The sequence below is a fragment of the Pseudonaja textilis genome, chromosome 9 (genome assembly GCF_049901715.1).
Source record: "Pseudonaja textilis isolate UNSWEBS1 chromosome 9, rPseTex1.2, whole genome shotgun sequence".
Lineage (NCBI taxonomy): Eukaryota > Metazoa > Chordata > Lepidosauria > Squamata > Elapidae > Pseudonaja > Pseudonaja textilis.
The window spans coordinates 18,316,408-18,343,447 of record NC_141998.1 but is presented as its reverse complement, the minus strand read 5'-3'; the positions used below and the strand labels follow the sequence as shown (position 1 = coordinate 18,343,447).

Here is a 27,040-nt window from a genome sequence, read left to right as displayed (position 1 = left end):
GGTAGTTAAGTGACTTTGGGCTGGTCACTCCTTCTCAGCCCAAGAGAAATGTGAGCAAAGTATTGGAGAGAGCAGAGACCCAGGTTCTAGTCTTCACTTAGGCACATAATAGACAGAGAGACTGGTCTAGTCACTCTTTCAAACCTAGATTGAAAAGTAAAAAAAAAAAGAGTATATGTTTCAATCCATGCTGAGCTAGCACAGTAAATTAGAATCTATTACCTTGAACAAAGAGGACTTTGCAGTGAATTGAATCTATCTATCTATCTATCTATCTATCTATCTATCTATCTATCTATCTATCTATCTATCTATCTATCTATCTATCTACCTACCTACCTACCTACCTACCTACCTATCTTATCTATCTCTATCATATCTACCTATCCATCCATCCATCCATCCATCCATCCATCCATCCATTCATCCATTCATCCATCTATCCATCCATCCAATCATCTATCATCTTTATCTTCTATCATAGCTACCTACCTATCATCTTTCTGTCTAGTTGTCCACCTACTAGCTATGCCCATGCATGTACACACACACACACACACACACACACACACACACACACACACGTGTGCATGCAAGTTAACAATCTTGTACCCAGATTCCTTATTTCCTGGGGTGGCTGCTGGGGGTTCGCAGGGGTTCGGGAGAGCCCCTAGCTAAGATCTGTGCAGTTCAGAGAACCCCCAAATCCCACTCCTGGCTGGCTCCATCTACCCCACCTCACCCTGCCCCTCCCAGGAGTCCCCACATGGCCCATTTTGTATGCAGGTAAGTGCAGGGCACATACAGAGGCTCGGGGAGGGTGAAAAAGGGGCCTTGTGGAAGTTTGGGGAGGCTGGACATGGGCCTGTTTCTGGCTTCCAGAGAGCCTCCAGAGTCCAGGAAGGCTGTTTTTGCCCTCCTGGAAACTCAAGGAAAGCCTCTGGAGCCCGGGGAGGGCAAAAATGCCCCCCCCCCCCATGATGCAGGAGGCCAATTAGGCCACACCCACCATGGCCACATCCACCCAGCAACTGGGCAGAGAATCCATTGCTAAAATTTTTGAAGGCCACCCCTGCTTATTTTCCTTACTTTCCCTATTTGCACGTTCTGCAATCCCCATGAGTTTGGTGGCTTACAAAAATAGACCAATAAGCAAAAAAAAAAGAAAAAAAAAGCGAAACCATCAGTTGAAACCAGAGTAACCAGTGATTCATCTTGAGATGATCCCATAAAATAATGTTCCATACGTATTTGAATCAGACTGCCCACTATTCTTTCCCAAAGAGCTTTTCTCTTATGGGCAGAAGAGGTGAATCAGAAACCTGAAGGGAAAGAGAAGTTTGGGTTGGGGACTTGGGGGTTATCCCCTGATGTGCCCTTCCTTCCAGAAATAGCAGAACAGAATGTCACATCTTATCATTGCAATACGAAACCACCTACTGTACATCTTTGTTACATTAGTAGTTCCTAAATTAACGTTCATCCACCTTTTGAATATATTTACATGCTGAGCAAGCTCATAGTAACAAAAGGAGTTGATATATTTTACTCTGTAGGTGGTGGAGGTGCTTCAGTCTCTTCTGGAAAGGCTGGGCTTAAAACTCCAGGACGCTCCTCCTCCTCCACGGGACTCCTCCTCAGCGTCCCCCAGTTTTGCGAAGACTGAGTGCCAAAGTCCGGGACTCATCACCTGATCTAGATCCCTGACTGGAACGGAACCCCACCAGATGGAAAGAAATGGGTGGGGCTGGATGCTCTTCACAACTCACAGAGAACGGGCGTATCAGGTAAGTACCAACGCCCTTTCTCCCATGAGCTGTTCAGAGCATCCAGAAGTGGGACATACCAAAGCTTGGCCTGTCCTTAGGGAGGGACTCCGTCTGGATAGAAACCCACTCCTAAACTCTGTGAACCCTCTGCAGGACTCTTCTGCCAAATGAAGCGTCCGCTGAGGCATAGGCATCAATTTTATAATTTCTGACAAAGGGAGATGGTGAAGCCCAAGTTGCCGCTCTGCAAATTTCCTCTATGGACGCCCGTGTAGCCCATGCTGCTGATGTTGCTGCACTCCTTGTTGTGTGGGCTGTAATGCCCTTAGGAACTGAGATGGACTGGCATTTGTAACTTTTAGCTATGGTGGCTCTCAACCATCTACCGATGGTCATCAATGACACTTTTTGCCCTAAAGTGGAGGATAGGAATAGAGCCTCAGATTTTCGAAATGCTGCCATGCGGTCTAGATAGATGCTTAAGACCCTTTGAACATCAAGTCGATGCCATTGATGCTCCAGTCTATGAGATGGTTTTGGACAAAAATTTGGAGGCACCAACTCCTGCATTCTGTGGAAGGCTGAATTTACTTTAGGTGTGAATGATGGATCCAATCGGAGAATCACTCTGTCCGCATGAAACATGCACGGGTCCTTTCTCATTGACAATGCCGCCAATTCAGAAATCCTCCTTGCTGATGTGATTGCAATTAGGAAGGCCACCTTATATGTCAGGAATTTAAGACTATCAGTTCTTAAAGGCTCGAATGGGCCAGTTGTAAGTGCGGTTATCACCTTGTTGAGGTCCCAGGTGGGATAGCGGTGAATTACAGGAGGTCATAAATTTGCAGCACCCTTAAGAAAGCTGCGGACATGTGGATTGTGCGCTATGGACCGGAGGTCACCCCAGGCTATCACCGAGGCTAAAGCTGCCACCTGTCTGCGTAAAGTATCTGGAGATAGGCCCTTGGTCAACCCCTCCTGTAAAATGGCCAATAATTGTCATATTGATGGGGCAGTTGGGTCGATCTTAGACCCCCGGCACCAGCGACAGAAGGCGGACCACGTGGCCTCGTATATACGATTTGTTGAGGACCGTCTGGATGCTTGAATGGTGGCAATAGCATCCTCTGAAATCTGTTGGGCCCTTAAACGGCTCCGCTCAACCTCCATACGGTTAGACTGAGCCATTGTGGGTTCGGGTGAAGTATCAGCCCTTGGGAGAGGAAAACCTTTGACGGTGGAATTTTCCAAGGTTGTTCTCTCGACAGGTCCTGTAAGTCTGCGGACCACATTCACCTGGACCCATAGGGGGCGACCAATATCAATTCCGCTCGTTCCTCCAATAACTTCTGGATCAACCTGGGTATTACTGGGAGTGGAAGAAACGCCTGGAAAACATCACAGGTTGTACAATACAGTAAAAGCAATGCCAATTCCGTGGTCATCTAGAGATAAGGTCAATTTGATCAGAGAGGCCCAGGATCAAACTATCTTATTTTTTCATAACAAAAATCCCCCCCGATGATTATCATGTGCTTTCTTTTGTGTTGCAGTGATCTATCCAAAGTTCATCTATTTATTTGCCTAAAGAATAGATAATTTTCAACAAGGAGTTTTGATTAAACTGAGATTGAAATGTAGCAGCCGCCTCTCTAGCAGACTTTTGCAGCTGGGCGCAGTATTATAAAGCTTGCATTAAACAGGGGAGGATTTGCATGTGATGGTGAAATACTGTTTTCATCACACACACAAATACAAACACTCTTGCAGACAGCGCTGTTGTTGGAATTGACAAAACACTGTGGTGGCTGCTGTCGCTGATACTTTTTGTTGTACGTTTTTCCATCGCTCTGAAACCACACTGGGGTGCTTCCACTTTCCTGCCTGGTAAAATTCCACGGCAGGAGTTTCACTCTAATATTTTCCTTTAGTAAAAGGGTGGAACCCCAGGATGGCTGCAAATGACCAGAGAAACAATGGTGCAATAATATATATAATATAATATAATATAATATAATATAATATAATATAATATAATATAATATAATATAATATAATATAATATAATATAATATAATATAATATAATATAATATATATATGCAATTATATATAATTGCATATATATATGTGGATATATATATATATATCCACACCTTTCCTTCATCTCGAAACAATGAAGGAACCGATGAGAATTTCACCCAAATTAACTTTCTTCTTCCAGCAAAGTTCAAAAGACAAATTCTTTCTCATCAAAGAGAATGTTAACTGGTAGGAAAAAAAAAAACTACAGGAGGAGTTTTCTACTTCCCTAAAGTCCCATCTAACAGCATGTATCTAAGACACATTTATGAAGTTCTGCATCATACTGTATGTTAAGCGGGGGTGGGCTGCTGGGGATTTGCAGGATCCCCTAAGATTCTGCACGCTTTGGAGAACTCCCAAATCCCATTCCTGGGCCTGCCCATCCCTCCCCTCCCAAGGGTCCCCATGCAGCCTCTTGGAGGCAGGTAAATGCAGGGCATGCATGGAGGCTCATGGAGGGTGAAAAACGGGCCTCCCAGAAGTTCGTGAAGGCTGGAAATGGGCCTATTTCTGGCTTCCAGAGAGCCTCTGGAGCCCGGATAGGCCATTTTCGCCCTCCTGGAGGCTCAAGGAAAACCTCCAGAGTCTGGGGAGGGCAAAAACAACCCTCCCACCTGTGTGGTACAGGAGGCCAACTAGGTCACACCCACCATGGCCACGCCCATCCAACAACTGGGCAGAGAACCCTTTGCTAACATTTTTCAAGCCCACCCCTGGTGTAAAGGTGCACCTGCATTTAAGATTTTCACCCTGAGATGGTGGGTGAATAAGACATAAACTAAGAACCAGAGTAAATTTGTCCTGTAGGGTCAGTGAGCATAGATGCTATATTTTTGTGTGGCATTAGTTGTGGTGTCCTTTGGTTGAATCCCTAGGAGGATTTCATTGAAAAAAAAAAAAAAACCTTACGTTGATCTGATTTCCAATGATCACCCGAAATTCTGCTTAAAATGATCGGTCTGGTATTATTCATTCTTATACTGTTGCATCCAAATAAGGCTTAAAAGAAGTTTGTGAGTAACAGGCCACAGAATTCATTTTAAAAAAAACCCCAGACTTTGCAGTGGAATGCACAATGGCGAGATATTGTTGACAAGAGAACGACAGCTAGCAGATTGCTTAATGACATCCATGCTGCTTATTTTTTGTATGAGGTGACAGTAAATGGGTCTCTGTGAGTCATATTCTCCTTTCTGTGAATTGCCGTTTGTGGTTTAGTACTTTTTTAAAAAAAACAACTTATCTAAGTAGCAATAAAATATTTACGTCTAAACCAAGGCTTTTTGGTTATAGAGCTATGTGTATTATGTGTTGATATGATACAGATACAGATCTCACCACTGTTGTAACTTTGGTTTTGGTGTTGGTGAACTGGGTAATGTGTAAGAAGGCTTCTCAGTTGTCAGCAGAAAACTTTATATACCAGGATAAATATTTATGGATAGATAGGGCAAGAAGCAGACATGAATGATCTACAGCAGGGATGCCCAAACTTGGCAACTTGAAGATTAACAGAGTTGGAAGGGACCTTGTAGGTCATCTAGTCCAACCCCCTGACCAAGCAGGAGACCCTATACCATTTCTGATAGATGGCAGTCCAGTCTCTTCTTGAAAGCTTCCAGTGATGAAGCTCCCACAACCTCTGAAGGCAACTTCTGTTCCATCGGTTGATTGCTCTCACTGTCAGAAAATTTCTTCTCATTTCTAGGTTAAATCTCTCCTTGTTCAGTTTCTTTTCGTTATTCCTTGATCTGGCCTTGGGTGCTTTGGAAAATAGCTTGACCCCCTCCTCTCTAACAGATAATCAGAGATAACAGATAACAGATAATCAGGGACCTTATAGGTCCCCTCCAGCCAAGCAGGAGACCCTACAGCATTTCTGACAAATGGCAGTCCAATCTCTCCTTGAAGGTCTAAAGTGATGGTGCTCCCACAACTTCTGAGGACAACTCCTGTTCCATTGGTTGATTGTTCTCACTGTCAGAAAATTTCTCCTTATTTCTTGGTTGAATCTCTCCTTGATTAGTTTCCATCCATTATTCCTTGTCTGGTCTTCTGGTGCCTTGGAAAATAGTTGGTCCCCCCTTCTTTGTAACAGCCCCTCAAATATTGGAAGGCTACTATCATGTCTCCGCTGGTCCTTCTCTTTACTGGACTAGCCATGCCCAGTTCCTACATCCATTCATTGTATTCCCTAATAATCTTGGATGATTAGTGGACTTCAACTACCAGAGTTCTCCAGCTAGCCAGACATTCTGGGAGTTAAAGTGTACAAGTTTTAAAGTTGCCAAGGGTTGGACACACCTCATCTAGAGGTTCAACTTTGGTGTGTTTTTTTTAACAAAAACATTGATTTTGGATACAACTTGAAGCCTAAATAACCCAGAATAGGAAGATAGAAGGACAACGCTACTTTAGGAAAATCAAACCATATTCATGCACCCCCTAAAAATCCACTTATCTAGCCATTCTGCCCATACAATTGATTGTTTGATCTTCCGTGTCATTTTACAAGACACTTTTGTGGGGAAAGAACAAAAAAAATGCAATTGTTGATAATCGAAGATTGTATAGATTTTACAGCAAAGACTCCTTTCCAGGACACAAATCTATTTCTCCAAATCTCTTCATCAATGAAAGTATATTAATAAAAGCAGAGAGTAGGGGAAAGAAGCAAGACATTCTCAGTGTTAGGTCAATATCTTTTTTTAAAAAAAAATAGGCCCAATGTCTTGGTAGATACATGAATGAAATACCTTCCCCATTGCTAATTAGAAATGTTCTCCACCTATTCTTGAGTACCAACATGAAATGTATTGTCAAGGCTTTGATTGTTTCTCTTCCCAAGTCACCTGATTTCTCACCCCATCCCCAGTGACAAATCCAACCAGACGTCTGACTTGTTTGACTTTCAACAATATCAGAATAAGAGGGGTGGATTTACAATAATATAGCTAAAGATGACTTAAGCTTATCTCACTCATGGTATGAATTTAAGTTGAAGACAATGTCATGGAAGTATAGCAGAAAGACAGACGCTAGCCTGGGTGGGCTCCTACTATGTTTAGGTACATGATGCTGCCTACAGCCAACTTTGGTGAGATGATAGATAGCTAACTAGATAGGCAGAAAGACAAACAAAGCAGGGAAAGACCCAAAGGAGAGATTGTAGATTTGAATGAGCTAGTCGCTGATAGATCTTATCTTTGGATAGAGGAATATATGAAGCCTGGTTTATATAATTAATAACATTTAATAGCTCTTTCTAACCCTTAGGAACCCTTCCTTCCTTCTTTCCTTTCTTCTTTCCTTTCCTTCCTTCCTTCCTTCCATCCGTCTGTCCATCAACTCTGAAGCTGGGTATGTTACTTGAACTCTGACACCTTCCTCCCTCCCTCCCTCCCTCCCTCCCTCCCTCCCTCCCTTCTTTCTTTCTTTCTTTCTTTCTTTCTTTCTTTCTTTCTTTCTTTCTTTCTTTCTTTCTTTCTTTCTTTCTCTCTCTCTCTCTTTCTTTCTTTCTTTCTTTCTTTCTTTCTTTCTTTCTTTCTTTCTTTTTCTCCCTTTCTTTCTTTCTTTCTTTCTTTCTTTCTTTCTTTCTTTCTTTATCTTTTTTCTCTCTTTCTTTCTTTCTTTCTTTCTGTCTGTCTGTCTGTCTTCTTTCTTTCTTTCTTTTTCCTTCCTTCCTTCCTTCCTTCCTTCCTTCCTTCCTTCCTTCCTTCCTTCCTTCCTTCCTTCCTTCCTTTCTTTCTTTCTCTCCCTCCCTCGCTCCCTCCCTTTCTCCTTTTTCATGGATCAGAGCAGAAAAACAGAAGGAGAGGGTTCCCCTCCTACACTTTTCCCCTTTCATTGTTTTTCTGATCTAAATAGTGCATGATTCTACTGAAAGACTTGTTAATTTCGGGGAGAGGGAAAATATGACTGCGCAGATAAAAATGCAATCAGGCAGGTCTCAGGTTTGGCTCTTACGGGACTTCCTGAAAATACCTGAATAGATATTAAAAGGTCATTTTCACAAGAAAGGTATGTTTATGCTTACAGGTGCTACATCCTCATATTTTTTAAAAAAAAATGGTTTAAAGACTTAAAGTTTGAATCAACTGCCTCTCCTTTCCAACTAAGCTATTTCTGAATCCCCACCAGTAGACAAAGCTTGCCTTGGGCTTCAAAAATTAAGACACTGAGTAAATGCAAGATGAAAATCTCAGTGCACCATTCCCTGTCTTAATAACTCTTGTACCCCCAAAATGCCACCCCAAGTAAAGAGAATATTCACTCACTTTACAGGAATTTGCCCTTTTTAAAAAAACCTGTGTGATTATCATGGGAAAATGGCTCTCAAAAAGACTGTGTAGCATATGGTCCCTCCTATTTTTTCCCCATGGCAACCTTATTAGTTAGATTAGATTGAAAGAAACTGCCCAAGGACTGAAGCTGTGTTTTTTCACTCAGCTCGTCTCTGGTAGCACATACACACACAATAGCATTGCCCTCTCTCCATAACGCTTACAGTATTATATGCTGATGAGTAAACATACTGGTTCTTTTTTAAAAAAAAATTAATTGGTTACAAATTAAAATATTGGTCACTGTGTGACTGTCCTGGCGTCATTTTTGCCATACATACTAAAGTATACGATACATATCTTATGTACATTTATACAATTATATAATTAACTTATCCAGTATATACATTTATATTATCTTCTGTGCTATTTATATCCATCATATTATCCATCCTATTCAATTATAATTATATAGGTAACCTCAATTGTCCATTCTACAAATCCTGATTAGTTTTTATTCTGGGTCTCTCCTTTCTGTTCCCACCATTGAGAGAATTCATTCCATATCTCACGCTATTCTGTCTCACCTTTATTTTTCAATTCCAAAGTCAGTCTATCGATTTCTGCACAAATCAGTATTTTCTTTATCACTTCACACCTTCCATGGGGACTCTATTCTTCCATTTTTGAGCAAAAACCATTCCTCCTGCTGTAATAATATGTAATATTAGGTAAGTCACCTCTTTACCATATCTCTCTTTCGTGATTCCTAGTAAAAAATAGTTCTGGTTTGTATTCTATTTTTTGTACAATCGTCTCTTCCAACCACATCTGAATCTTTCACCAAAACCCCTTTTGTTTTTTTACAAGACCACCACATATGATAATATGTGCCTGGTTCTTGATTACATTTCCAACAATTTGGTGATAAGTTTCTAAACATTTTGACCAGCCTTGCATACTGCTTCTAATTGAGGTTACAGTCTTACTCTGTTGTGTGAACCCAAAGGGTCACCACTCTGGACTATCATAAACTGTAATCACACTGTAATCTCAACTAAGTATAGGCTCAGTTTTCAGCAGGGAGCAATTTTGGGTCTGTAGAACATGGTAAGTGTGTGAATCCAATTAGAGTTATGCTTGCTAACTGGTAAAACTGTTGCTTATTTACTCTCACTGATCAAGATTTGAACCTGGAGCTTTGTCATTAGATACATTAGCTGTATCATTCTAAATCATTCCAGTCCCATTCAAACAATCTATTCTTCATTCTTTCTTTATTCTTGATTGGCCAAGTGTGATTAGACACATAAGGAATTTGTCTGGGTGCATATGCTCTCGGTGTACATAAAAAGAAAAGATACATTTGGCAAGAATAATAAGGTATAACACTTAATGACAGTCATAGGGTACAAATAGTCAATCAAACAGAGGTGGTATTCAGCAGGTTCTGACCGGTTCTGGAGAACCGGTAGCAGAAATTTTGAGTAGTTCAGAGAACCAGCAAATACCACCTCTGATTGGAGATTTTACAGTATCCTTCCCCTGCTACGCCCACCAAGCCATGCCCACAGAACTGGTAGTAAAAAAATTTGAATCCCACCACTGCAATCAAATCATACAATGAAACAGTCAATATAAACTGTATGAATAAAAGCGACAAAGTTACAGTCATACAGTCACAAGTGGGTGGAGATGGGTGATAGGAACAATGAGAAGATTAATAGTACTGTTATTACTATGCAGACAAACAATCTACAATCCAGCATCTTCAGATTTGTCCTCTCCCCCTTCTGATACACAAAACAACATTTTTTTTAAAAAAAAAAATCACATTCCACCCCCAATAATAAAATGACATGCATTGAAATAACTGTCAATGAAGAACTTGAATCACTAGATTTTAGAATGAATGGTTGGTTACTCTTTGTGGAAGATGTCAACAGTCAAAAATTGAGATCTTCCTATTGACTGACCAACAAAATTCCATATGAGATAATTATAATTATTATACCAATTTTGATTGGAGCCCTCAGAGCAATACTTAAAAGGCATCTTTATCTTCCAATAACTGGGAGTATTGAATTTGTTAGGCCCTAACAACAGGTCCTTTTGATTTTGCAAAACAACCAACCAACCTATCCTGCTTGGAATTGGTTACATTCTTAGATGCTATCATAATAATTCTTAGATCCTTGGTTTAGGGCTTGAATTATTAAATTCAAGTATTAAAGTGTGAATCTAACTGTAGTTTATCCACCCACACTATTAATAATAGCAATGCAAAGGGAGAATTTCAATTCTTTTTAACTATTATTTTTTCTATAAGTAGTAAGAAGTGCCTTTTTTTCTTTCTCATTGCATCCTTCCAAGACATATTATATAATTAGGCATGTTATACCTGGAATGCAAAAATCCAAATGACCATTGGATACTGAAAATTCTCCTTTTCCCCCTGCAAAGAGTGGATTTGCACACCCAAGAAATGGTTCACCACAGTGACGTTTAAAAACCCAGAAACTCCAAAAATCACAAGCACCAATTCATCCAATTTTATTCACAAAACAGCCTCACCAAGTTAAGCTTGAGAGTGGCAAGGCAGTCTCTAAAAAGAATAAAATGCATTTTCCAGCCTAAAATAAAGACTGAGGCGGATCAGTACCCGAGTTCATGAATGTGGTTAACGCTGCTTTAAATCCCATGATAGGATGGGGTGGGGGGGGAAGTGGCTTGAAAAGTGACTTAAATACTAAAAGTAATCACAGATACATTGGCCTAAGGCGGAGAGGGGCCAATCCAGAATCCCTAGCTTGGGAAAAACTTTTTAATCCTAAAATAGCATGAAAGGATGGGCGAGCTTCCAAGTTCTGCAGAACTCATCATCAAAGAGAAGACACAATAGAGGCAGGAGAATTCCAAATCTGCAAATTCAGACCTTACACTTGTTGCTGCTTCTCTCTTCCTTGCGGGGATAATTTTTTTTAGCAGAGGGTATCCTGCCACCACAAAGAGCTCCAGGGGGAAGTTGATTATTTGATTTTATTTTGGGGCATTTTGAGCCATTTTGGCGGGTATCAATTAAGTGATGGGTTTTAAATCAACCCAATGGCTAAAGCCTGTCTGGGAAAAAGTTTGTGGTTTGCATAGTAGCCGAGCTGCTTGGAGATCTGGGTGGAAAGTTGTCAGGGGGTTAATTGCACTTCCTTGTGAGTGCAAAGGACAGTTGGACCTGGGGGGGGGGGGCAGGTTTTACCCAACAAGGGGGGTGGTGTGGGGGGTGAGCTTGTTTACCTGAGAAAGGGAAGCTGAACTCAATTTCACAACCTTGGAAGATGAGCTAGCCAGCTCGGCTCCACCACCACTTTCACATGGTAATTTAGTCAAATTATACCTCCTCCAACTTAAAAAAAAAAAACCTAGGGAAAACGTAGGTGAAATCGATGGCACACGGGATGGATCGCCTGCAGTGGGTTCCAAAGGGGGTGCCCACATTTCTGAGAGAGAGAGAGACCCTAAAACGGGCAGAAGGAACCTTAGCCTCATAAATGAAGAATCAATCTAATTTCACCCGTCCGGGTGGCGATTAAAACGGCCCCTCCTTGCGGATACAGATGCAGCCGTTCAGCATCTGGAACCGGGGTAGACTTTACCCCGGATCAATGAAGACGGGTGGCGGGGGGAAGAGGGGGCTTCCCAAAGGTGCGGTCTTTTGTCTACGGTCCCAGTGACTCTTCACACACACAGAGCTACACACGTTGGTTTTCCCTCCCCGGAGCGAGAAGGAACCCGGGAAAGAAAGGGCGCCACGTGGAAGGGCATCGCTGCGCCCTGTTTTCTAACCGGGGCGCGCGCGCGGGCGGAGGGGGGACGGAGAGCGGGACCCAGCGGCAGCAGCTGGGTTGGTCCCAGCCAGCCGTTTGGGGCGGAGGAAGCCTTTCCCACCCCCGGCCGCTGTCCCCGAGCGGAGACCGCCTCCCTCCTCTTTCGCTGCAGCCCAATTCCTCCCTTGCAGCCGCTACTGGGCGAGGAGGAGGAGGAGGAGGTGGGGGGGGAGAGTCGCTCGCAGCGGCTGCGGAGGAGAAACGCCCTAGCGAGACGAAAGGGAACGCGGAAGGGAGCGAGAGCCGCGGCCGGAGCCCATCAGGGCCGCGCTGAAGAGCGGGCGAGCGAGCGAAAGAAGGGCTGCCCAAAGAACCAACCCAACCAGGCAGCCGGCCCGGGTCTCCTGCCAACTTTGCGTCCGGGAGAAGCGCCTCGCCGTCCAAGGGGGGAGCCCAGGCTTCCCTCCTCCTCCCCCCCCCCAAACCGAGGTCCCTCTACCCCCTTCCCCGGCTTCCAGGCTCCCTCCGGCGACCCCTTCCACCATGAAGGCGGCGGGCGACCCGAAGCCCACCTTGACCATCATCAAAGCCGAGAAGGTGGAGGTGGATCTCTTTCCATCCCCCGGTGAGTGAAACCGCTCGCATCGCCTCCCGGACATCGCCGGGCAAAAAAAAAAGGGGGGGGGGCAAATGGCTCGGCCGGTCGCGGCCGCCGCCCATCCCCTCCTCGGGGGTCAGTTTCATCCCAGACCTTTCAAGCCGTGGCCAATTTCCTTTTTCGTTCCTTTTTATCTTTTCTTCCTTCCTTTCCTTTTTTGCTCTCCTTGGTTCAGAAACTCCTCTTTTCTTTCCTGACTTTCGGCGGCTCTGGGGGGACCCCCCCCCTCCCCCAAATCCTTGCTGTCTCTTCCCCACCCTCCCTGGAGAGGATGCTGGCTTCAATCCTGGATCCTTTCGCTTCTTGACCAGGGAAGGGTCCATTTTGGTCCCCAGCTTTGAACTGTATTTGTAAATTCGTGGGAAGTTATTTTTTTTTGGGGGGGGGGGGGCGAGAAGAAGAAGAAAGATGATGGAGAGAGAGAGAGAGAGACTGAACGTCCTGCAAGCATCACCGCGGTGGTGTCCAGTCTGCTTCTGACGCTTCTCAAGCCATCTCGGCTCCTTGCTATTAGGTCAAAGAGGAGGCGATTGGGTGGGGTGTGGGTCGGGGATCCAGGGACCTCCTGCCTCCAGAAACCTGGAGTGTGTAAGATAATATCTGCGCCTCCTATTGACAATTGTACCCTACTCTTCCAGACCTTATGTTTCCCCCTCTGGCCTCCGTCATTATTGATTGATTGATCGGGTCGATTGATCTCTCCCTGTCTCCTCTCGCCTCCCACCTCTTTTTCCCTCCTTTCTTCCCCCTCTCCGTGTTTCTGTCTGTGCGGAGGTGTAATACAATTCAAGCATGTGGTTTGAAGAAACCTTATAGATCTGGCCCGGGGTGTTTGTGTGGGCTTTCGGCAAATAGCTCTTTGCTGAAAAGTTGCCTGTTGGACTTACTCTACCATAAACTCGAGGTGCCAGGAGCCCCTTCTAAAGGGAGAAACCAGAGGAAGGATGCAAGAAGAGATAGCATTTTAATAACTGATTAGATTAAATGATGCCGGTGCTTTCATTGAATGTTGTCCGTTGAGTTGCACACATGTTCAAAGTAGATTCTCAATTAAAAAAACAAAAACATGAACTGCATTGATAGTGTATGGAGATTCTCAATCCTCCAGATCTATCATGGTTGTCCCAATGGTGCTTTTCAAAAGGCAACTGGACTTTTTTTTTCCTTGAAGAGATTTCCCTTCTCATCCAAGAAGCTTCTTCAGTTCTGAAGGTTTCCAGTTCAGAGCTGAAGAAGCTTCTTGGATGAGAAGGGAAACGCTTTCAAAGAAAAGAAAAAAAACCCCAAAACAAAGTCCAGTTGTTTTTTGAAAAACACCTTTGGGACATTTGATAGTGTAGTATGCAGGAGTCATCTACTCAAAAGTAATGCATTTGAATCCAGTAGAATTGACTTCCTCCAAGTTGAATTGCAGCTTGGGCGCCCTTAAGTCAGCGATTTCTTGGGGCCCTTCTAAATAGGGCAAGCTCTTGTTTTTGAGTTTTCTGCCAGAAAAGATGAAGCTGTAATGCATGATGTATCTAGAGAATGTGGATCCTTCCAGAGATTTAAGGGAGATCTAGGGACGATAAAATTCTGATTACTTTCTTAACCATTTTCATGTAACATTTATATACATGCCTCTAAAAAAGGAACCTTCCTAAATTTACTCCCCTTTCTAAGTGGGCCTTAACTCAAGCCAAAAATACAATGTTTTGTGTGCCTTGGGAAGAAAATAAGTTTTGTTAATGATTAGGTCTTATTTGGGTAGTTTTCCCCTTTAAGATATAAATACCCCTTAATACCCCTTGAGGGTGTTTTCCTTTTTCTGTGGTCAAGTAAATATCTTGGCTATTCCCCCCCCCAACCCAAAATCATTATGGCAGAATACAGTTCCTACATCGTTTGTAACTCCCACCCCCAGCCTGAAAGGCTGGGAAAACTATGATGAAAGAAAAGGGAAGGGCAGAGAGAAAAGGAGTCCAGCCTTTGATGCTATCTTATGGAGATGATTTCAGGAACATCTTGCTATGCTATTGGGACCATCAAAAATGTTAAATACTCAATGTTAATTCTGAACCCAATCTTGGTGCCTTACTGGGAAAATCTGCATTCTTTTAACCTTATGTGACTTTGTAAGCTCCAAAGGTTAAGGATACTGCTACTGTACTGGATTCCTAGAAAGAAAACAGTATTTAGAGTTTCCTTGTTGAAGCAAAAGGCTAATCACAGCTACATTCCCATGGTGAGGAAAGGATTAAAGCTCAGCATTCAGATGATTGCCACTATGGCAGAATGTCCTCTCTACTTCTTCTTCTTCTACTACTACTACTACTACTACTACTACTACTACTTTCTTCTTCTTCTTCTTCTTCTTCTTCTTCTTCTTCTTCTTCTTCTTCTTCTTCTTCTTCTTCTTCTTCTTCTTCTTCTTCTTCTTCTTCTTCTTCTCCTCCTTCTCCTTCTCCTTCTCCTTCTCCTTCTCCTCCTTCTTCCCCTCCTCCTCCTCCTCCACAGTTCTTGAATTTTAATTGTGATTTGAAACTTGCTGCCTTTCTAGCAATATCAGTTATTTAATTAATGTTTTCACTTTCCTTCACAAAGCAACCATTGTTTAATGGACGGTTTAATTTTGTAGCAAATTGGGAGTGGATGGGTAGGGTGAAACAAGTGATAGCTGAAAGTTGTACCAGGATTTGTAGCAAAATTGGTTCTTCAGAACTAATCTTTCCATCCACCCCACCATTCAGTCAGAACTGATGAAGCTTCTTGGATCAGAGGGGAAACCTCTTCACCCTCAATGGGAAAAAAAAAAACTTTCTCAAGGAAAAATACATAGTCCAGTTGCCTTTTGAAGAAAAAAAACACATTTGAGACTACTAGGACATTGCTTTCCAATCAATGAATTTGCAACATAATTTTGCAAATGTGGATGCTTATAAATCATTGTAAAATAGACGCTTCTTAAAAACAAAGGAGCAACATCACCAAATATACAAATGCAATCATTACCTGAATTGGAAGGTATTAAACTTCTTGTGAACCATAGGATGTACTTAAAATGAAGAACAGAAGAATGCTAAATTGTAAGGGAAACAACTGTTTTTCAAAGGAGCCATTTTTTGTTTAATATATTGATTAATAGGTTATGGGGTATTAAAAACAGAAATAAACCTTATGCAAAAGAAGCTCTTGAACAGATAAATGAATTAGGAAGACCTCAGTTGAGACCTTGTCATAATCTAGCTAGCAATGTCTGAAAACTCCGAAACAAGATATACATGTTTAATAACTATTTAGTAATTATTAAACCCACCCTTGTAAATAAGTCTCCAGATTTTAGTATTTGCAAGGATCTTTACTAGCTTACTTACCTCCATGTAGCTGTGTTAGTCATTTGTGGCATATTAACTGCCTGGAAAAGGTGAGTGAAGAAGAGGAAAATTCTAAAAAAAGAACACAGGAAAGAAAAGATTATTTCACTTTTCAAAAGCCTACTGACTCCTTCATCTGAAAAAGGATGAAATACAAGGGATTGCATCAATCTGTTGGCAAACAGAGAATAGACACTTCAGTACAATATCTCTCTCAGGTCCACATATTCTTGCCCTAATCAGAAGATTCAACTGAGGACAAATGGCTACGGAACAGGGATAAACATGAGCGTTTATCTAGCAGACCTAACAGTTGGGTTGTTAGTGAGTCTCCTGTGAGCTAAGATAGTAGACTTTAATCAGATGAACCTAATCTCTAGTCTTAAAATTTCTCTTAAAGACCATCTAAGTACGGTCACTGAAATATAATATTTACAATGAAAGAAGTAATTGAATGCATGAATAATTATATTCATATATGTTGGGATAGCAATACCGAGACTCTTGGCTGTGGCTCTGATGTGGAATCCTGCAGATTTCCCTTTATCTATCTAAATATAACAAATCTGTACAGATTGTGATTCCCTATATTTACATTCAGCCCGGGCAAGCTTCAAACCCTCCTTTCTCTTATGCCTCCCATTTATAAGTGCAGAAAAGGAGACTAAATGGATGAGCACCTACCAGAACACAATAAATAGTTAACAAGCTACATTCATCCGGCTAGATTAGCCATTGTGCTTGTGTGTTGTGTGAATTATAGGTGTTTAAAATGAGTGGGGAAAACATGCCTGTTTGCTTTTTTTATTGTTTATTTGCATGGGCTTTGCAATTCAAGGCTTAGTTTGATCCACTTTTCATGGGCAAGTTTATAAAATATAAACTATATTTTATTGTTTGATATGATGTGATGTTATGTTGTCTGTTCTGCCTGTGTATTATTCTGGGTGAATAGTGGAGTCCTTGGTGCTCTCTGAGCTTGGTTGTTTGCCTACAGACCTTTGATTACCTACCTACGTTCATCATCTGTGTTTGAAGGGAATGGGGTTTGAGGGGAGGAGGAGGAAGAGGATGACAACAACAACTACTGTGGTGTCCTTGGTGCTTTCTGAGCTTGGTTATTTGCCTGCAGTTTCATTATCCCACTAAGTAACAACATCAGTGTGAATCTAACAACCTAAGGTACAGAAGGACAAAGTACAAACTGAATAAACAATACTTTTGGACAAGGGTTTTCAAATTTGACAGCTTTAAAACTTGTGGACTTCAACTCCAGGAATTCCTGAGCTAATATACCTGGAGGAGGAATTCTGGGAGTTGAAGTCCACAAGTTTTAAAGCTGTCAAGTTTGAAGACCCCTGCTTTTGAAGCATATATACAAAGAGATTGTCCTCTTGCTAAGCTAGGTGTATGTAAAGCACTTTCCAAACATGACCTTGGAATGTTCCAATGTATCTGCCCCCCTGAGAGTCCCAAAGATGGTTTTTCAAAAGGTGACTGGACTTTGTTTTTCCTTGAAAATGTTTTGCTTCTCATCCAAGATGTTTCTTCAGTTCTGACTGTCAGAGCTGAAGAAGCTTTTCGGATGAGAAGTGAAACATCTTCAAGGAAAAACAAAACCCAGTTGCCTTTTGATGAAGCAACTGGGATAACCATGATCTGAGTGACTGAGAATCTCCATAGACATGTCCCCCTGGGGAGTATATACCTGGGAATCATAATTCTTAACACTTCATTTTCTCACATTCATCTACTCATTTCCTCCCTGCCCAAGGCAGAGTACAGGCACCCTGAGACTAATCATATAGGGTGGTGCAGCCCTTCTCATTTCTTCTTGAAATTAACCAGAAACTCACTCTTGAGATCTTCATGTGTTTTTCCTAGGAACTTCCTGAGGGGAAAAAAAAAATATAGATCTCCTATGATATCTACATGTAAAAACTAGGGATGTTTCATGTGTTGTTGTGCCCATGGTAACTCAATTGAACATGCCTGACCTCAGCAGTCTAATTTAAGATAAGAAGAGCCATTTTGTTGTTCCAGTTAAGGAAAAGGGAACCAGGAGCCCTTTCTCCATCTATTGCCAGTGACCTGGTGAACTCAAACTAGATCTCAATCTATTTTCTGCTTCCCTCCCCTCCGTAGCCCAGCTCCTGGCTCCAAGAGGTTTACATTCCTGCTCGAAAGGGAGTTGGTGGGATGCTGCATCTTGCTGGCAAAGTCTTATGAACTGGAAGCAGAAGGCAACATCTTGGAAAACTTGTGGGAATTAGTTTTTTTTTTTTTTTAATCAGACCGAGCTATCTGTTTAAACTTTAACTTCTAAATGTGACAACTCACCGCTGATTTGTTTGGTGATGGAAGAATTGGAGAACAATTACTTAAATGATGGGTTCTGGGAATCTTGGAATCCATATGTAAGTGGGAATTATTTCCCCTTCCCCTTTCCATATCTTTTGATTATTTGAGGAGTCCATTGGTCCTTGTTCTCTTAAAATCAGTTTATTTCCAGCATGTTAGCAAGCCCATTAAAGCCTAAATCTGATTCTTTCTGACCCTTGGAAGATGCCAGGTATTTTCAATTGGCCCAAAGTTCAGATATCGGCGGAAACTAAGGAAGGATTTCCTACTGACTTCAGTTTCAGTGACTTCTGTTTTGGGGACTGCAATCCTGGTGGGAGCCAAGGTTTTCTGTCCAGAGAGAAGGGTTGTTAATTAGCTTTCTCCCTCCCCCAGTTCACTCACTTCAGAAAGAATGTTTTAATGAATGCCCCGATTACTGTTGAGCAGGCAAAACTGGGGCAGGGCCATAACTCAGGGGCAGGGTGTAAATTTTGCAGGCAGAAGATCTCAAGTTCATTCCTGGACAGTTCATCTGAGCCATGGGAAAAACATACTTTTTGACCTATCACGGTAGGAAAAAAAATAAGGTAGAGGAGCCAATGGACATAAGAGTTCATATCTCTTGCTGTAAAGTGATTTCTTTAACTATGATTTGTTGAGTGCATCACAACTGGATGTATCTGTATTGTGTATGAAGGCATATACTGCGGCTTAGAAACCACAGTGGTTGGCCATGGACATTCATGTATCATTGTGGCTTGATCATGACTTAGTCTTAAGCAGGCAAGTCTTTGCCTAACAACCATTTGAAGTCATGGTGGACTCTACAAAAGCTACTTATACCGGGTTCCGTATTGCTGCCTGCACACAAACACTGGTTACATGACTGCATTTTGTGCTGGTGCAGTGGTTAGAATAGTAATGCAGGCTAATTCACTACTCACTGCCAGGAGTTTGATTCTGGGAGGTGAGATTTTTTTCCCTTTAAGTTAAAGATGTGCTGAGACAGGAGTCAGAATATAGTACTTTTACAATCTGCCCTCAACAGTTAGCAATGAGTCTTATCTACGTATGGAAAAAAAAAACCCCAAAAACACAGCCACGGTGGAATGCAGTATTGCAGACTAACATACTGCTGACTGCCAGGAGTTCGATCCTGACCGGCTCAAGGTTGACTCAGCCTTCCATCCTTCCAAGGTCAGTAAAATAGGGACCCAGATTGTTGGAGGCAATACCGTCTAAGTGCTCGGCAACTGGTTGACTTTGATGTCTGGTTGCAGAATTCCGTAGTCACATAGCTACAATTTATAATGTTTTTGATGGTTTTTGACCTTTTTCGTTGGTTTCCAACAAAAAACGCTCCCAGGAATATACATTGAGTTGCTTAATAATCATGGCTTTCACTTAATGACCATCACATTCATTTAATGACCGTAGCATCTTCTGTTGCAAAAAAGTTGTATAATCTGCTCTGGTCATGGGCACCTTGACTTATGACTGTTAAACTTATAACAGGTATTCCGGGCTCCATTATAGCCCTAAATCAAAGACTACCTTTATTCTAAAGAGATAGAATCCGTTTCCAAGGCAAAACCACTGCTGTTTACTAAACACTGGCATTAATTATTATGAGTTTGGCTTCTGAGAAATGAGTGTTTCAATACTGAACATGCCAGTCATTTTACGAAAATGACCACAATGCTAATTCAGTAAACTGTCCACTTTATCCTTATCTGAGTGTTTTCTCACACACTGGTCATTGACTTGCATTGATATTGCACCCGATCCTAGACCAGAAAGCAACTACTAATAGGTGTTATTTCTTTCAGCTTTACAAATGATTTATTCTCTCCCCTTATATTCAACAATTTGTAAAAACATGAGTGGTTAATTAGGACTATTTAAAAGCTCTGGAAGTTGTTGACAAGGATTAAAGTTGAGAAAAGACAACCGATGATGTAGTTGAGCAGGTTTTCCCTGAAGGTAGATATTTCATATGAGAAATGCCTTTATCAAATAAAAGCTACCATTTGCAAAATAAACAGTTCTGGATTCATGGGTGGGAGACTGATGGCCTCTGTATCAATCAATAGAATAGTAGGTTAGCAAGATGTTGATTTCCATGTGACATGAACAAAATGCCAATGGAGATTCTCAGTCATCCAGGTCATGGTTGAAGAAAAATTAGTAACTTGATCAGAGAACTGTAGAATGAGCTGTGTACTCTATTTAGATGAGCTTTCCTTTAAGAAGAGAATTCTACTCAATGTCACAAGCTATATCTTCTATGCAGAAATGTTCCATTTTCCATAGGCTATCCTTTTCATCATGTAGGTAATGGGAAACACCACTGCAAAGTTCCTACAGGGTTTTGGGAATTGTCCCAGAGTGGATGGAGTTCACATGTTTTGCTAAGTTGTGGATTAATTTGACCATGGTTTGTTTAACCAGCCTTAGTCTCTCATGGCTAAGTCATAAATCATAATATACAAACCAGAAGGACTGTTTATATTCTTCTCACTGGGCTAAAACCAAGTCAACAGTTTTACAGTTGAATGAAATAATTCTTAAAGCATGGTTGAGCTCAAATGGCCTTCTTCACATAAGACTTCATATCTTGAAGTAAACCAGACCAATCACATTATGTGTGAGCTAATATTCATAGCTCTTGCTACCCCTGGAGTTTTGTCCATGGTGTGTTGAAAAAAGGCAGGGTGGCCAGATACTGCATCAATCAAACGTAACATGGGTTAATTCACTGGCTGTATTTGCAGAACTAAAAACTGGGTAGCCATATTTTAGCTTAAGATGTGTGAAAGCAGCCTGCAAAGCTACTTGTGTGAACTTAGACAATTTAGTGATGCATGATTGACTTAACCACAAGTGAGCATATTACGTACTGCAGATATGAGATAAGTTTTATTTTTACTATTTTTTTTCTGATCAAATTCGCAGCCCAGTTTGATTTTTCTCCTAAAGATGATTGTTATTTTTCTTTTTTTAAAAAGAAGCTGTTAACTATAGTTTCTTCTATAGGTCTGCTAGAGCTTATCCTACTCTCCCGTAATCATACTTCCAAATTGTATTCCAATTTAAAACAACCATGATGGAAAAATACACATCCTTGCATGCCACAGCTAGTTTGGGTCTTGGAGAAATCAGATCAGTGTTTACATTTCCTATTCTTGGAAGACCTCCATAAGAAGTCTTTCCCTGATCTGTAGAAGCTTAAAAAAGAGAAGCTTGGGCCCTAAAAATTACATTTTCAATTTTTGTAATTCTATTTACAGTAGAGTCATCCTTTTGTTTAGCCTAAAACAGTGAAGATATATCCTTGGTGTGTCAAAAAATTAGGAATACGTCTAATTTGACTCTGCTGGCATGTCACATCTCTCACAGACCAAGCAGATACCATTCTCTATCTCCCCCATCATTTAGCCCAGGGTTCCCCAACTCCTGAACCACAGACTGGTAGCGGTCTGGTGAGTAAGCAAGCAAAGCTTCATCTGCAGATGTGCGGGATCTAGGTTCTGTACAAAACCATCCCTCTTCTGGTCCATGGAAGACAGGTTTTCTTCCAAAACCAGTCTAGGCCACCATGAAGTGTGGCCTTTGGTGGCTGAGCCAAGGCTGGGTCTGAAACAAGGGCCTGGGCCTTGATTTTCAGGCCTAGTGCCACTGCTGCCACTCACAAAGTCCACCTGGTGCCATTCCCAGCCTTGAGGAATGGTGCAATTGCCCCAACCACTTCCCAGAGTCTGGCATCTGCCTCTTCCTTCTGGCAGTGTTGTCTTGTTATTGACATACCCCTGTGGCCTACTAGAAAAGTTGTTCCTGAATATTGGTGTTGTGTCACCCTCTACACCAACTGATCCCAGGATGATTTGTAAACCAAGGCTTGTGGCAATAGCATAGCAATATAATTTAATGCATAGCATTTAGATGTATATACCACTTCACAGTGCTTTACAGCCCTCTCTAAGCAGTTTACAGAGCCAGCCTCTTGCCCCCAACAATCTAGCTCCTCGTTTTACCCACCTCGGAAGGATGGAAGGCTGAGTCAACCTTGAGCCTGGTGGGATTCAATCTGCCAAATTGCAGGCAGCCGGCACTCAGCAGAAGTAGCATGCAGTATTGCACTCTAACCATTGCGGCTCATCTTAATATATGAATCTTAATATATGAAGATATCTTCATATATGAACCCAGCCACGAGTGGCTTAGTCAATAGGCCGTAATTAATTTGGCTTGACTTCATCAATGAGTCTGCTCTCATGACCTATCTGGAATATTTATTTCCTTTATTTAACCTTTGGGTTTTTTTTTTTAAGCGTAGATTTGATTCACCGGTTGCATTATTTGGTTTTGGTGTGGCACGATGTGTGAACTCATCCAAGTGTAGCTTGTTCAATAAACCGCAATTAGTTTAAATACTCTGTTGCCACTGTGACCTCTTGAAATGCAAGACAGCAGAATGTTAAGATGTGAACGGAGAGGACGTAATCTTATTAGTGCTCTCATTAAGTCAGTATATGCCGTCTTTGGGGACTTCAGGCCCAGGAAAAGGCATTAAAGAAGAAAAATACGTTCACAAGCATTTTTTAAAATTCCATTTAAGAAGAAAGAACCGAGTTTGAGATCCAATCTTGCCAAGACCCTAAATAGCATCAGCTTAGCCAACTGCCTTCTGATTTACTCGGCTGGTTAACTAGATAAAAGCTAGGGTGGAGTAGGAGTAACAGCAGGAAAAAAAAACCCTAATTTCTGCAATGGCCACAGAAGGCCTCTTGATGACTTTTCCTGCCCTCGTGTTTGTGTTCACTCCGTTTTTAGATTTGCACACGTTTTCCTGGAATAGTTGTTGAGTTTGCCATCTTGTAGGGTAATCAAGCTCCAATTCTTCTGGATAACAATTCGAAACACGGAGAGGGTGGGATTTTCTTGATTTGCTAGCCAAGGAAAGGAAAGGTTATTTTAGGAGAAAGGGTTATTTATTTTTAAATGCCATTAAGCCCAGGGTATTGCTTTTATTCCCCCCCACCGCCCTCTTTCCATAACTTTCCCACCTGAAAATGGCTGGAAAATTTTGCATTTTCAGCAATTGCAAGGATTGTGTATGGACTGCTCATTTCCAGTCTCAAAAAGGGATGCCTGGCCGTTGAGATCAGTTATGGAAGGAAATCTTTTTTTTTTATTATTCCTGTATACGGAAGCAAACAACTCACTCAGGGTGAAAGAAACACTTTGCATGTCTTTGGAGATATAGATAGTCCTTGATTTACAACAGTTCATTTAGTGACCATTCAAATAGTCAATACAATGCATTGAAAAAAACCCAGTTATGATCATTTTTCACGATGTATCCCCATGGTTACACGGTCAAAATTTGGACGCTTGGTAACTGGTACATATTTATGACTATTGCAGGGTTCAAGGGGTCACATGATCACCTTTTGTAACCCTCTGACAAGCAATGTCAAAGGAAAAGCCAGAGTCACTTAACAACCATGTTACTAACCGCAGTGGTGCAGTGGTTAGGTTAGAATGCAGTACTGCAGGCTACTTCTGTTGACTGCCGACTGCCTGCAATTTGGCAGCTCGAATCTCACCAGGCTCAGGGTTGACTCAGCCTTCCATCCTTCCCAGGTCAGTAAAACGAGGATCAAGATTATTGGGGGCAAGAGGCTGACTCTGTAAACCACTCAGAGGGAGCTGTAAAAGCATTGTGAAGTGGTATATAAGTGTAAGTGCTATTGCTAAATGGGAAGGAAGGAAGGAAGGAAGGAAGGAAGGAAGGAAGGAAGGAAGGAAGGGCCTGGTGGTGCAGTGGTTAGAATGCAGTATTGCAGACTAACTTATTGCCCACAGCCAGGAGTTTGATCCTGACCAGCTCAAGGGTTGACTCAGCCTTCCATCCTTCCAAGGTGGATAAAATGAGGAGCTAGATTGCTGGGGGAAAGAGGCTGACTCTGTAAACTGCTTAGAGAGGGCTGTGAAGCACTGTAAAGCAGTATATAAGTCTAAGTGCTATTGCTAGTGCTGTTGCCCTCCCTCCCTCCCTCCCTTCCTTCTTTTCAAGGTGTATAATGGTTAAAATACAGTATTTCAGGCTCTGCCAGCTGCCAGCAGTTCAATTCTGACAGGCTCAAGGTCGACTCAGCCTTCCATCCTTCCGAGGTCGGTAAAATGAGGACCCAGATTATTGTGCACAAGATGCTGACTCTGTAAACCGCTTAGAGAGGGCTGTAAAGCACTGTAAAGCGGTATATAAGTCTTAAGTGCCATTGCTATTAACTTAACAACTGTAATAATTCACTTAACAACTGTGTCCAGAAAGGTCATAAAATGGGGCAAAACTCACTTAACAACTGTTGCATTTAGTGGCATAAATTTTTGGCTCAATTGTGCTCATAAGTACTACCTATATTTCTGATCCATTTGTTTATTTCTAATGGGTGGGGCTGTAGCATCACAAGGAACCATCCGACTATTTTCCCCCTCTCTATGCCAGCGGTACACAATGTTTTCTGTTTATTTAATTAGAACAGTAGGCATCCCAAGGAAATTCCTGTTATTTTTTTTTTTTTTAAAGCATTACAGGGTTTTTCGGAATGATATATAGTATATAGTTCTCCAGTTTTGTATACAGGAGAATCCTTTCCAGCAAGTTTGACATCACAGCGTAGATGGAGAACACTAGGCATTGTTATGAAATAGCAACAATAGTTAGGGCAGCCTATCCAAGAGAAGAATTCATCGTGTTCCATTAGCTCAAGTAAATTGGAAAGGTTGAAACTATATTTCTTTCTTGGAAGATCAGCTCAGCTGCTGACTTTTAATCCATCCGATGATGGGCCATGACATATAAGGTCCTGCCCCTCTGTTTGCCAGTCTCAAATAAAGAAAATCTGATTATTATTTTTTTCTTCTTTTTTTCTTCTAAATAAACCTCGTTATTAACCATCCCCCAAGGGTTATGTCTATGGAGAGTCTCAGTCGCCTAGGTCGTGGTTGTCCCAGGGATGCTTTTTCAAGAGGCAACTAGACTGTGTTTTTCTTTGAAGAGATTTCGCTTCTCATCCGACTCTGAAGTGAAATGTCTTCAAGGAAAAATAAAATCCAGTTGCCTTTTGAAAAAGCACCTTTCAAAGGTAATGATCGTCTCTAACCCACTATGTAAATGATGTCCTTTTCTTCATCAGATCCTTGCAGAGGGGAAAACAATAACCTTATGTAGCTCAGTGTGAGGACAGAAGAAAGACTGTGAGCCACTTGGTTCCCAAAAGTGTTCATTTTCCACAAACTGTCAGCATTATCATCTTTGTCCTTTATCTACCCACCCTTCAGTGTGAAAGCAGTCTAGAATCCCAGCCAACCTCTTTGAGGAGATTTGCAAATCAAGGAAAATCTCCCTGGAATGGCGGATCTTGCCATTTGTTTATCAAAAGGGCCATCCTTATCTCAGGAAGCATATTCAGTCTTTTTGATCTTCAAACACAGCTGTAGGAACAAGGGACTTTTTTGCAGGATCATTAAGAATCTGCCTTGGTTTTTTTTTTCCTGCAAGGTACAGAATTTACAAGTTGAATGAAAAAAAAAAAAAAAGACAGTTTCTGTAATTGCAACAAATGCTTCCCCCCTTGGACAGCTACATTTTCTAGAATGGTCTAGAGCAGCGGTGCCCAACCTGGGGTGCTCACACCCCCTGGGAGTGCGAGACAATATTCCAGGGGGTGCAAGAAAAGTCCAGGTAAATAATAGGATATTGGCTATATGTTGGCATTTTTATTCCAGGGGGTGCGAGGTTCGAGTGAAATTTTATTCCAGGGGGTGCGAGGTTCGAGTGAAATTTCTTTAGTGGTGCGGGGCAAAAAAAAGGTTGGGAACCACTGGTCTAGAGAACATGGATTGTGCTGGAAAATAATTAAAATATTTTGTAAAGATTCATATGGAGGCAGTTATCTTCTGACAAAATTATCCTGTAGTTCCTTCATACTCATAATATGATTTGTTTGGTTTTAGATTAATTTGTTTATCATTTTTTTAAAAGACTGCCCATCTACCTCACAGGGGGTAAATGCATTCTGTGGGCCTACCCATTGTGCTTTACAAATCATGGTTTATGGCTTAGAATGATCTGTAAACCCACTTTATGTGGTTTATCTAACAGATCATGGTTAAAACTGACAATTTGATTGATGAGCACAATCTCTGAGAGTACTGTAAGGTTGAAGAAAGATAACAATTTTAACATCAGGGGCATTCTCCTCTATAAAGCTTCTTTGACTTTCGATTTCTTGCATGAGCTGGGGTTGGTCTAGATAGCCTTTGAGATCCATTCACACCATATGATTTTTTTAAAAGTGTGCTGAGAAGAAATGGTGGCACCAGCCAACCTACTTCTATTAAAGCCGCAGCTTTTCTGCTGAAATTGGAAGGTAGAGACCCGACGTGAGATTTAGTTCCTGTGGCTGTTAACATCTTGAGAAGATCTGCTTTCATTTAAGAAGAAACGGTTTTTTAAAAAAGTTTATAACTGAACTTTTGGAATCGTGTGGGCAACATCTGCTCTTGACTCAACACACTTTCAACAATAGAGGCAGTTTCGCACGCAAAACAGGTAGATATTTGAATCTGTGGTTTATCTTCTGCAACTTGCTCTACGGGCTTTGAAGAAAGTTGTTAAATTAACAGGAGTTTCTGTTTCTATGCTCTGAACCACTGTA

General features: G+C 41.7%; 1 protein-coding gene across 3 annotated transcripts in view; it reads left to right on the top strand.

Moving 5' to 3' along the window:
• Nucleotides 1-27,040, top strand: part of ETS1 (ETS proto-oncogene 1, transcription factor) — a 125,127-nt gene that overhangs the window by 41,768 nt on the left and 56,319 nt on the right. Inside the window, exon 1 of one of the 3 annotated variants that reach the window (XM_026708970.2) lies at nucleotides 12,157-12,585. The exons of the other annotated variants lie outside the window; for them this stretch is intronic. Coding sequence (XP_026564755.1) covers nucleotides 12,504-12,585 — 82 coding nt within the window. The 5' untranslated portion in view covers nucleotides 12,157-12,503. Of the gene's footprint in view, nucleotides 1-12,156; nucleotides 12,586-27,040 lie in introns of those variants that run through there. 3 annotated transcript variants of the gene reach the window in all.